Below are 12,337 nucleotides of genomic sequence, written 5' to 3' on the forward strand. Positions count from 1 at the left end.
ATCTAAAATTCCATTCCTTCGTATCAATTAGCATCAAACAAACACACTTTGAAGGGAAATTTGGGGACCGACCCAAACGAGCTGTAGTATCTCCATTTCATTCCCTCACACTTATTACTACTAACTAAACACTTTACGGGGAAATTTGAAGTATCTATATTTCAATCCTCACACTTTTACCACTAACCAAACGCATTATGGGGAAATTTGGGGGTACCCGAAGAGCTATAATATGGCTCCCTGTGTTACACCTCATTTTCTTACCACGACTTTGAGGCTCTCAAATCTAGGGCCATGATAGAGTTGCTCTTAATTGAGATGTGAACACAAACCTACTTTTTGACTACTGCCTCCATCTCTAAAAAATCATTAAAGAAAATTCAAACAAATTAACAATTTGGAAGTGTAAAATGACCTTCATTGCCCTATTTATTAGTCAATATTTGACACTAACAGTTAATACACATGCACGCACTTGATAGGGGTAACAATGATAAGAATTATAGGATAAATTTTAAATCACAATAACCTTTTTCAGTGATGGACGGAGTATCTAAAATTAGCAAACATGAATTGCAGATATGAGTTTACCTATTAAGAAAATAAAGACAAAAATCCATATCGGTCATCAGTTGTTGCTACATATTAGAAGACAACTAATTACAGGTGTAATTGTTGCCACATTCAAGTTACGATGCTGCATTTTAGCTTAAAGCAGCACTCTGCAAAGCTTCTAAGTCGAACTGCATATCAAAGCATCCCTTTGTTCTCATCCTCCAAAAGTATGATTCCAAGTCTGATTTCAAATTCTTGGTTCCTGTCTACCTGTACAACCTTTCTATGGAAAAAAAAACCATCGATTTATGATCAAGGCGGCAGGCTTCAACTAAGGCAGGCATAGCCCATCCACCTAGCAATCAACAGTTTCAACAAGATCAATGTTAGTTAACATAATCATGGCATAGTATACACAACACAAAATGTTAGTCAACAATTGTGAATAACAGCCACAAAAAAAAGGTTTACTATGCTCCATGCACATGCATGAGGTAGGGTTGCACAAAGGAAGAAGCAAAATAGTTCTCATCATTTTATTTAGAAACTCCTTTTGTTTATAACCAGTTCCTCGGCCAAGAGGCCAAACATTGGTGAAGAAAACCTAACTGGTTCCTTTAAACAAGCTAGTAACTGCGTGTAGAAAGCAGGAAAAAATACTTTTCCGAATACAGAATGTAATCATTGCTTGTCAATAGATGATACATAGCTTCCTTTCTAATCAAATCTCTGTTGACCACTGAGTCATGGAGACTAGTGTGAAGTTGGTATATGGTGTGCATGAGTTACAGGTAGTGCGGACAAACCACTATAATGCAGAAAAGGTAACTTCAGCAGTCAAGTCAAAACACAGGGAAGTACTGCCAAGGTAGAAATAATGGCAATATAGGTAGAAGAAATGTACTGGTATGTTAGAGCTACGACAGAAAAACAATGCTGAAGTTGAATTGACTGGTTGGACAACTTCCAATTAAATATCTGGGAGTTTCCAAGAATAAAAGCATTGTCATTGTATCTCCTCACACTGACTATATTACAAAGGATGGATAAATACAGAAATAATGTGGGAGAGATGTAGCACCATGAAAAGTTATCCTTTTGGAAATATATTCCAACTGAATAAAAAAAATGCTTAGAAAGGATAACATAAATACCTTCAGCACGTTGAACAGGCCAGAGACTGAAATCAGTACATTATACCCGGATACGCTTTCTCATCTGATGTCTGGACCTACAGTAACCAGTTACAACCAAATTTCAGATTAGTGACAAAAATGTGTAGACAAGAGTAATTTTCTTAGCTCTATGTGAAGGTCAAAAAACACAAGGTTAAGTAGTATGACATTGTCAAGGGATGAAAGCAATGCCAAGTTATAAATAAATGCAAGGACCATTTAGCCTATTTTGTAACTCAGCCTATGTTTTATGATTTCACGTCAGCATGGGTGCATGTGGAATTGTGGATTTCACAAAATGCGTGCAGAACAAAAGATGATAAAGAAACAAATATCAGACTGAAAATCAGACAGATCACTTCACGAGGGTATTAAAGAATAATGTATAATTTACAAATACATTGACTGGTACAATATTAAGCAAAAGACGATTGTTTTGATCTGCGCACCCATTGTCTTTTGTTCATATGTATATGGATGAACACACACCTGAACTTCTTGGGTCAAATTATTGCTTTTTTAATATTTCTGGATATAATTACATAAACTAGTAGGTACGAACATCCTATATTGCAGTATGGGGAACATTATACTTCAGATTGTCAATGTTTCATCTGTTATGACTAGACCTTTTTGTTAGGGAATCAACAGGGACTTCAGTATCTTCCAGTACATTAAATAAATATAAACTATTCTAATATTCTGTTCCTAAATTAAATCGTCCATGTAAATCTATTCTTCTTCCTTTTCTTGTAATAGCTTGATCCGTTTTGTTACATTTTGTTACATCCCAGCCCTCTATTTTTCCCAACCAAGGATTCACTCCTATATCCATATTTTCAGTTTTCGACAACATAGCGTTAATCCTATGAAAGCCTAAGCTATTGGAAACTGCAGCAGCTACAAGGTTTAGTTTAGAAGAATGGAAGCACAAATAAGGTTCCAAAATCCTCATAGATCTGACCAGCAGATATTATTGATGAAATGAGGCTTTGAAATGCCTAATGTATACCACAGAATAATGTAGTGTCACTTCATCCTGTGAGATGATAACATAAACCCTAGTTTAATAACAGAATACCAACTGCAACGAACTAGAATACAATAGTAGCATATTCTCTCTTGAATTATTTTCTACTCCGTATAAGAAAAGATCTAACTTGGAGTTTTGGACACCCTTATAGCTAGATGATAAATTTTTAGAGATGTATATATGTTGGGAAATGCTTCACTACATATAATATAGCCCTGTTTGGCACGGCTCCACTCCTAAACTCCAGCAACTCCATCAAAAAATTCAGCCAAACACCCCAACTCCAAAACTCCATGGAGTTGCCAACTCCATGGAGCTGTAGTGCAAATGGAGGTGAAGTTTTGGAGCACCTCTTTTGCTGCTCCAGAAACCTCTCTTTTGAACCTCCTCGTGGAGTTGGTGGGTAATTACCCACCAATGCCATTGGTTACAAAAAAAAACGTTTCATTCTATTCTCCCTTCTATTCTCCCGAGCCCCACTCGCCGCCAGAGCCCCGCCCGTTGCCACCCCCGTGGCCAGCCGGCCCCGCCGCCCGTCATCGCCCAAGCTGCCCCGCCGCCCCGCCGCCGCGCCCGTCGCCCCCCGCCGCCGCCCAAGCTGCCCCGCCGCCCAAGGCCGCCCCTGCCACCGCCCACCCCGCCGCCCGTGGAGGGTCTCCCATGTGCGGCACAGTGCAGTGGAAAAAGGGGAAGAAGAAGATGGGATAGAGAGGATGACAAGTGGGGCCTTAATTAGGGGGGAACAATGGCAATCCACACTGAAATCGATCTTTTTTGGAGCTGAGAGCACCCATCTAGCCAAACACCCCATTTTTGTTCTAGAGTTTTGAAGCGGAGCTAGCTCCATGTAGAGTTCTGGAGTGGAGCAGCTCCACCCGGAGTTGGAGCCATGCCAAACAGGGCCTATATATGGAGTGGAAACATGGTTGTTAGGGATAAAATTTTATTGGTTAAGATTGGGTTCAATTGTTAAATTAGCTATCAGGGAGCCCTATACACATGGAGTATTGTAGTCCGTTTGGCATGAAGATATAGCCTTGCAATTAATTTGGACTTGGCTCACAGTATCATCGATCTGAATCCCATCCTAATTTACTATGGCCTCTTCATTTCCACAAAACCCATAATACATGCGTGGTGGAGACAACTGTAATATGGTGGAGACAACTGTAATACGGATACGAATAATCAGCTCTCACAGTAAGTATAAACCAAAAATAATACAAGTACTTGTAGCAATGACAATCTTCAGCCTGAGCTGAAGTAGGTAGCTCTTAACCCAGAAGTTATATGAACAGGTCGAGGCATCAAGTTTGATGCATTTTTTAAAAAGGGTAATTATGTTGTCGACCTAGTGTCCAGCAAAAATGAAGTTGCCCACTACAAAGCTCCAAGAAAAAAATATTTGAAAACAGATGTTTGTAGAAGGAATGGTTGCCATAATACTTCACCAATCATTTGATACATGTTAAACTTTATTTGATCACGCTAGTTTCAAGAATATTGGAATGAATCAGTCAACATTTGAACTCGAGATGGCATCATAAAACTGCAACTTATGAGAGATACAGCACATGTATAAACATTTGTTAAGATGCTAGTTTGAGACTGTCTAATCATCATGACACTACATAAAAATGATTTTTTGCTAGCATAACTGTAAGATCTACAGCAAGATAAATACAGATGGGGTTTCCATCAAGTAACTTTTGTGATATACAAGCAACAAAAGAGAGTTTACCGTCATTAAAAATATAAAGATACATCCAAATTTGGCGAGACAAACTCCTTACCTTGCTATATGTTCTTCTATTACTTTCTCTTCATCTTCAGTAAACATAAACCACTTGTCTTTATTTGCCATTAACTCATGATCACCATACTCTGACATAATTACATAAACGTGATATTACAAGTCAGTAATGTAACATTGCAGATGCTAGAACAAGTAAATTAAATGTTATTGCACAATAACTTCAAACAAAACCTTGAAGTAATATTGTTGTGCTATTACAGTAGCCATCTAGCTTCCAATAGCCTAACCCTTTCTCTACCATCAGAGGCTTGGTCCAAAGACTTCCCTGCTTCTCCATTGCCGCCATATCTGAGAAGCAAAAGATGAAAAATAATACTTAACAACTAGCTCAATTTGTTTACACATTACAGAATAAGATAAACAAAAAGTGTGGGAAATAATGACGTACTGCCCAAAAACGTTTTGCTTGAAAAGTCAAGACAGTCTATTTAGTAAATTTAAGCTGAGAAAGTGTTTCCCAGTTAGTCAGCACTCTTCTGCTAACTATCAGGCTAAATGATTCCAATAAATGCAAGTAATGTTAGAACAAAATAAGAACACAATGTATCATAGGCAGATGATACTACTCATGATTCATATATTATCACACCGCACACCTTCCTGGGTTAACTGCTTTTACTAAATGTCTTGAATGAAACACCAAATGAGATCCAAGTAAAGGGGTGCCCATGCTTGATTCAATTCTGTTCTATTGCCCGTAGAATCAGACTACTATGGAAGTTCTGACTTAGAAAGGAATTTAAAGTCGTAGCAAACAAAAATGAAATTCAAATCAATCCTTCTCGATATGCACTCAGGTTTGCTGTTTCTCATGGCATTTTTTCCCTGATAATATAAAAGGTAGTTCTATTGAAACAAGTTGCATTTTCCATCCATTTCACATGACAAATTATGACCACTGGATCTGCATTTAGTGGCCCTGAGCTCCCACTTTAGCAGTATTTATCTGCCTCAAACCTACATGGAATCCTCTATTGATGGCACAGGCTGTCAGGCCCATAGTTCGGTTACTTGATGCTTGATTTAATCCTAGTGAAATGTGCTCACTCAGCACAGCATAAATCTACAGGAAGCCCATAACACACTTAAGCATTGGCAAAATGGCATGGCTGGTTTTATGCCCAACACTGTAACTAAAAAAAATATTATGTTAACAGGTACTGGAATAAGTATAAATAATCCAACAACATTTCTTGAATTTTCAGCTCAAGATTGAAAAATGCAGAAAGCTAAAGGAAACGTGGCATGAAAACCCATAAAGTAAAAAAGTTCAACTACTCAAACAAATGGAGAACCAAGAAAACGCATAAAGCTAAGATAAAACTTGAAGTGGAAAGATCTCGATATATCCAGTCATATTGTTCTGACAATTTATGGCTGTACGCTTGACTTCCTGTGCCTCCTTTATTTGGGAAATAAGGTCCTTATTTTCTTCACTGCTAAGGGCTGCTGCTTCATTGGATGAAAGCATTGTTTTATCCATGTTGCCCTTTAGCCTTTCCTTTAGCTCTTTTTCCTATGAAACACAAAAAGGTTTTATAGAATGCTTTAAGATCATGGTTTTATAAAGAGAAAAAGGTTCTCCAAGCTCAATACCTTTTCTTTTGCGGCGCGGGCTTTTTCTCTGGCAGCATTCATTGGTTCAGCAGCTACATCATTTTGCATGTCAATCCAGTTCCTCAACTTGCTAGACAAAGTTAAGAAATCATTAATAGAATAATAACAAACAATATACTCCCACCATTCTGTCATTTATAATGTTATAGATTTGTGCTACCATATTAAATTAAGTTTTATTTTTCCCCCATTACCGATGCACATTCAGTTAGGCAGTGATATGCTATAAGAGAATAATCATAGTTCTTATGTTCTATAACATTGAATAATAAAAGAACATTTTTTACTTCTAAAACATTAAAAAAAGTGGCAGTGAAGTGAATTAATTTTGGTAAGTTTAGTAAACATTACTTACTCTGTGGAGAGGGTCTCATCACACAGAAAATTCAGAACACGCAGCTTACAAGAAGGGCTCAAATTTTTATATCCTGATACTCCCTGATTTAAACAGTCGAGAGGCAATTCTTTTGATATAAATGCCGATTCACTGATATATTTGCCAACATCAATTACCCATGCATCTCCATCTCTTGTATAAGCCAGAGGCCTGGGAACAAAATAACATTTTTTATTGACTACATTCAAACAAAATTGCAAGGAGATATCAACTTGGAATGTTCTTACTTCTTCCCCTTTCCTTCTTGAATGACAGATAACAAATTCATGTGAAACTCAGCAACAACTGAGGATACCAACCGAAGTTCACGACCTCCAACTACATCTTGAAGAATTCTTTCTGATTGTCCTTTCCTTATTTGAAAAATCTGTGTGAAAGACCATTTTTTATTATATTACATAATTTAATGTCATAAAAGCATGTATACATGCTAGAGCAAAATAAAATGTTGAATGGAAAGAATAAACAAATACAATGATTCCACCACAATAATAAATGTTTGATTTCTGCATTTTGCTTATATGCAGAAAAATAATTAACACTAAGGTCGTATTGCTACTGCTATAAAGAATGTCATAATAACATCAGTTCTAAAAATAATGTCACTGTATTTCTAATTGTTAGCCAAAAACATGTCATGCTGTAGCAGGTCGCAGCTACGAAAATACTTATGCCCACACACAATGGTGAGGTACAGTCAAGGTTTTTAGGATCTGGATCCTAGGTAGGATCGTTTTTCTCCGAACAGGATGAGATCGTAGGAACGGATCGTAGAATCAGGATCTTATGAGCTTTTGTTTTAAATTTTACATTATATAAAACTACATTTACCAATCATATATTTATATGTTGCTATTCTATAAGAAAATAGAGCAATAATAATGTCATGGCATATAAATAGAGTGATTTTTGTTGAAAAAAGCACACCCTTCAGCTAATAGTTCTGATTGATGAATTTAAACATAGCATCATGTGGAATCGTAGGATCGGAAACCTACCAAGATTCTACAGAATCGTATAGAACTCTTACGTAGAATCAAAATACTATGAAAATTAGGATACCAGGTGGGATCAGGATCGCTTTGGCTCAGTAGGATCATACTATCGTAAGATCCTAATATCCGGATTGGGATCCTGACAACCTTGGGTACAGTAACCAGCTAAATCTACAAAGTTGTGTGCAGCAACTCATCAGTACAAGACATTTTAAGCTTCATATGACAAATGCCACCCTTGTTTTAGCTCGGATTCTTTCTTGTAAGTTCTGAGATGGATGAACAAGTTCTAACACAAGGTATGCTTGTAAAAAAAACATTAAGAAAAATGCAATGTCAAACTATTGTCAACATGAACAAAAAGAAGAATGAGCATGCATGACTTCCATTCATCAGCTTCATCATCTGGTGATTAATTACCCATAAAAAATGCTCATATCTTATTTTTGCATTAAAATATATTTATGCTGCAGATGTAATAAAAATATAGACAAGAATGTTGAAGCCACAAATTTGCCACTATACTTTATCCTCTTAAAAAACCCCATTGAAACCCTGCACCGCGAATAGTTTTGTATCCAAGATTGAAATAAAGGAAATAATAGCACAGCATCAAAATCAGATTCACATACCATGGCACTTCCACCATTTATTGTGTACTAATATGTGCCTTTTCCTAGTGCATTTTCATCACCTTTTAAATGATTATCGATTTTCAAATGAACTAAGTTATGGCGTGTCTTCGACCAAATTATATCTTTGTGAATCACTATGTTTAGTGACTCTTGAAACTTGAATGAAGACATTAAATGCAGAGCTACGTGGACACCACAAATATGGTAGACTTAAAACAGAAGCACCAACATTTATATATGTACTACGCGTTTCCAAATTAAAACACTTGAGTGTATTCTCAAACTACAAAATTAGCACCGAACAAACAGAAATATAGATTGTTGTCATTCTTTTTCCTCATTAATGAACTTAAAACAGGATATCCAAATCCTGGTGGCGCAAAATAAAAATCCCCTCGCTGGCAACCCAAAAAAATAGTGGCAAGGCCCCAGCCCCCAGGCACCCTATGACACCTATGTTTGGCTCGGGCCCTGCTATGTAGTTGCATTGGTAGCCAGCCCACTGGGTCGTGGTAGGCCCAAGTTATGATGCAGCCCTATAGGGTGAAGCCAAGGTTCAGGTGTTTTCTCTGCCAGCTTGGCTGAGGTTCCTTCTCAGTTACATACCACTGGGGCCATCTTCCCCCACCAGCCAAGTTTTTTATTTAAATGAACTTAAACAGGATATCCAAAAAGATCTGCATCTAAACCTAGAATACTTGTCTGCCCTATTCAGGGGCTAAGCTCCTAATAAGGATGGAGATGTCAAGCCATGAAAAGAACTGCTCACTTATAGCAAGAAATTAAGCCTAATAAGCATGGTCAGATATGTGTGACAGCTGCACTTCAACAAGCTATGCATGAGTTATTCCAAACGAAATTCAGAGGCAAGGAATCAATGCATCAATGCAACACAATGTGATCCCTGGTTCCTGGACCAGCACTCCAGCACAAGGACCTCCCTATCTCTTTAAGATCAGAGGTAAGTTCAAGAAAAGATTCTGATGTTTCTCTCACATCTTGCCTCATCACTCACAAGCTCCATAACCACTTGCCAATCCAAATATCACATTCCCTTCATGGTTTGCATACCCACAAAACATCGATGGCATGATTAGTGCATCAATTCTTATAGCAAATTCCGATGTTTACTATGATTGTGCTTAGCAACAAAAGGCAAACATGCAAAATCAGCTAAAGAATTGATCACATAAAAGGCCAAACTACATAATTCATCAAATTTTCAGATATCTGAACACAGATTTGACCATTATGTCTTGCATATGCTATCCAGGTGTTATGAAAACAAGGCATGCACCATTATAATTATAAAGGAAAGTTCATTCTTTCTTGCCTTTGACTACCTCAGCGAATGTGCGGCAGAATTCTAGAAACTGAATTGCAGCCCCAATATCCTCATCATCAAGCTGTGCACCTGCAATGTTAGTGACCGGAGTACCCCTGGGTAGTGCAATGTTATTATTGAGAACTGGGCTCTTATCCCTCAGCAATGGTTCACCACTGTCTCCATCATGGGACCTTTCATCAGCAGAATTCTTCTTTACACTGTGCTGGAGCTTCCGCCCTTTCTTGACACAGACAGAAGGACGTGCATTGAGATCAACGCCTATATTTTCATCCCCTTCATCTCCTGGAAATGTATTGAGATCAATGCCAGCACTTTCATCCCGTTCAGCAGCCACCTCATCAGCAGCATCTGAATCTCGGGACCTCTTTGTGCCCTGATGCTTATTTGTAACAGTTGTGTCAGCAAAGCATATCAACCAGAATGCAGGATTGCATTGTACAACAATGAATACAGAATAAAATAGCAATACCTTGTCACTACCATTCACCTTGAGTATCGCTTGCGCAGCAGCCACCACGTCTGACCCCTTTTCAAGGAGATCATGGACAGAAGTACATCCCGAAGCCTTGGCGATGTGGGCCATTATCCCTGTTGGCATCTCGCCCTTCTTCTTTCTGATGGAAGGGCAGCAGGACAAATAAGAAATCTAGATTCCCCACCATGACAATTGAATCGAGAACCATCACCCCAAATCATCTATGCACGCTCACCTGCAGAAGCTGCAGTTACAGATGCCCCTGCACTTGGGGCAGATCCAGTCCTCCTTCTCTGCCACCTCTTCGGCATTCTCGCCGTACCTAAGGAAATCGGACCAGCCTAAACCTGAGAAAGAAATTGCCTGTTGAGAAGAAATGCAGGATGACTATTTACCTGTTGAGGAGGCACTTGCGGCAGTACTTAATTGGGCACGGGCCCTTCTTCTTAACCTGCTTGCACGCCGCCGCGAAGTCCGTTGTCTTCTGGCGGCACTGCCGAAGAGGAGAGTAGAGCGGAGATACGCACCTCAGATAAGAAGTCAAGCGGAAGCCCGGGGGGGGGGGGGGGGGGGGGGGGGGGGGGGGGAGGGAGGGTGCTTAGCTCACCTGGTGGCAGGTCTTGCCGTTCTCGGGATCGTAGATCCGGCGACCAACAACCCGGACTCCGGGCGCCGGGTTGCGCTTCTTGGCCTTAACCTCCGGCACTATCACCTCCAGCGGCTGCGGTTCCAGCACCTCGACGCTCTCCTTGCCGAGGTAGCCGTTCCTCTCCGGTGATGCGGCCATCCCAAGTGGCCGACGACGAGCTGGGAGTGGGAAAGGGGGAATCTAGGTTGCGGCGGCTCTAAGATTCGAAATGAAACGGAGTGCCGAACCGCTCTGGTGTGAAAGGCTTGTGCGGGGATTTCTCGTTTCTGGGTGGCTCTCGAGTCAAGGAAGCTGTTTAATGCGGAAAATTTGGCAGCACAAACGGGAGGGGAAAATCATGGCGCCCGCGCGCCGGCGGCGCCACCAAATTTCCCCCGAAATTTTGAATCTTCCCTCTCGCGTGACGCCGCTCTATTATCCCCGCCCCCGCCTTCGCCAATTTTTTCCTCGCCCACACCTGTTCCGTAGAGTGTACGAGCAGCTCACAGGGGCGGTCTACGGCAACAGTTTTTTTCTAGAAAATTCCAGCACCGGATAAAAATCGGGTTCCCATATGACACTATAAATTTTATCTTCCTTATTTAACATCGAAATTTTTTTTGTTAGCTGTTAAGTCTACATAAAAATATATTTTTGCCCATCATTATATGGTGAATTCTATACATATGTTATTCCTCCCTATGCACCTCTCAGATGCCCTTTTCATCGCTCATGCTCAGCGTCGATGACCTCCATATCTTCACTACCTCCATTGAAACTCAATTCAATAAGTTGGAATTGGTATTTAATAATGTGCCTGGCGACTTGATTTTGTAATAATAATGTTCCTGGAAATCCATATTTGGAACTGTCCAAACCTTCTGGTAGGCCCATAGATGTATGTACGACAAGCCCCGACTACTTTTTAGTCAAATGTAGTAGTTTCGAGTATTTTTGTATACCTTCACCAACTACTTCTGGTGTTCTTCAAGTACTTGATCCGGTTGAATGTTCAAAGGTGCCCAAAAACTGTCATGCGGCTAGAATGTGTTCAAGCCTTATTTAACTTAGTCTTGTATCCTTCAACCTTGAATTTTATTTGAAAGTGCGACGAAAGTCGCACTCCATACGGAGTAGCCCCCGAGCCTTAGGTTGAATCGAAGAATTAGGCTGAGGGTCAATCTGTAATTTGTATCACTTTTCACTTAAAACCCGGAGAAAAAACTTTTTTTCGATGGACACGTGGCACACGTCCCCCGAGCCTTTAGTCGACTAGTTTGGTAGGTACAAGGGTCAAACTTGGTCAACGTGACTATCATTTGGAATATTCATACCTTTTTCCAAAATAAAAGTAACCACCAATCAGGTTTCTGAATTTTGGAAATCCTTTAAATCGAAAACCATTCACTTGCCCAATTTTACTATGCCGTTGTTATAAATAACGGAGGAAATTATCCCTTCTATTTTATCTTTGCCATTTGCTCTTCCAACTTCCGCATTGTAGCCCTAGCGCCGCTGCCGCTGCTTGATCTCCGAGCGCTTGCATTGTCGTCTCCCATCGCTCCGAGCCCCCGAGCATGTGCGACTGAAGACGCTTGTGACATCAAGGATGGGAAGGAAGACCTCTGCATCCAAGCCCGCCGAGGGCGAGAAGAAGAAGAAA

General features: G+C 39.9%; 1 protein-coding gene across 2 annotated transcripts; it reads right to left on the reverse strand.

Moving 5' to 3' along the window:
* Positions 1-554: 554 nt before the first annotated feature.
* LOC117848459 (uncharacterized) lies at positions 555-11,167 on the reverse strand. Of its 2 annotated transcripts, none has more exons than XM_034729890.2 (13): positions 10,654-11,167; positions 10,442-10,539; positions 10,282-10,368; positions 10,041-10,185; positions 9,567-9,944; positions 6,821-6,960; positions 6,552-6,743; positions 6,176-6,266; positions 5,948-6,095; positions 4,751-4,867; positions 4,557-4,647; positions 1,710-1,786; positions 555-910 (listed from the first exon to the last, which is right to left on the reverse strand). In XM_034729890.2, exons 1-12 carry the CDS (start codon positions 10,831-10,833, stop codon positions 1,750-1,752), a joined length of 1,704 nt encoding a protein of 567 aa, XP_034585781.1. In that variant the 5' UTR covers positions 10,834-11,167; the 3' UTR covers positions 555-910; positions 1,710-1,749. The 2 variants fall into 2 exon arrangements, with proteins under 2 accessions (XP_034585781.1, XP_034585774.1); XM_034729883.2 differs by having other exon boundaries at positions 9,567-9,950.
* Between the last annotated feature and the right edge of the window lie 1,170 nt (positions 11,168-12,337).

The sequence above is a fragment of the Setaria viridis genome, chromosome 1 (assembly GCF_005286985.2).
Source record: "Setaria viridis chromosome 1, Setaria_viridis_v4.0, whole genome shotgun sequence".
Lineage (NCBI taxonomy): Eukaryota > Viridiplantae > Streptophyta > Magnoliopsida > Poales > Poaceae > Setaria > Setaria viridis.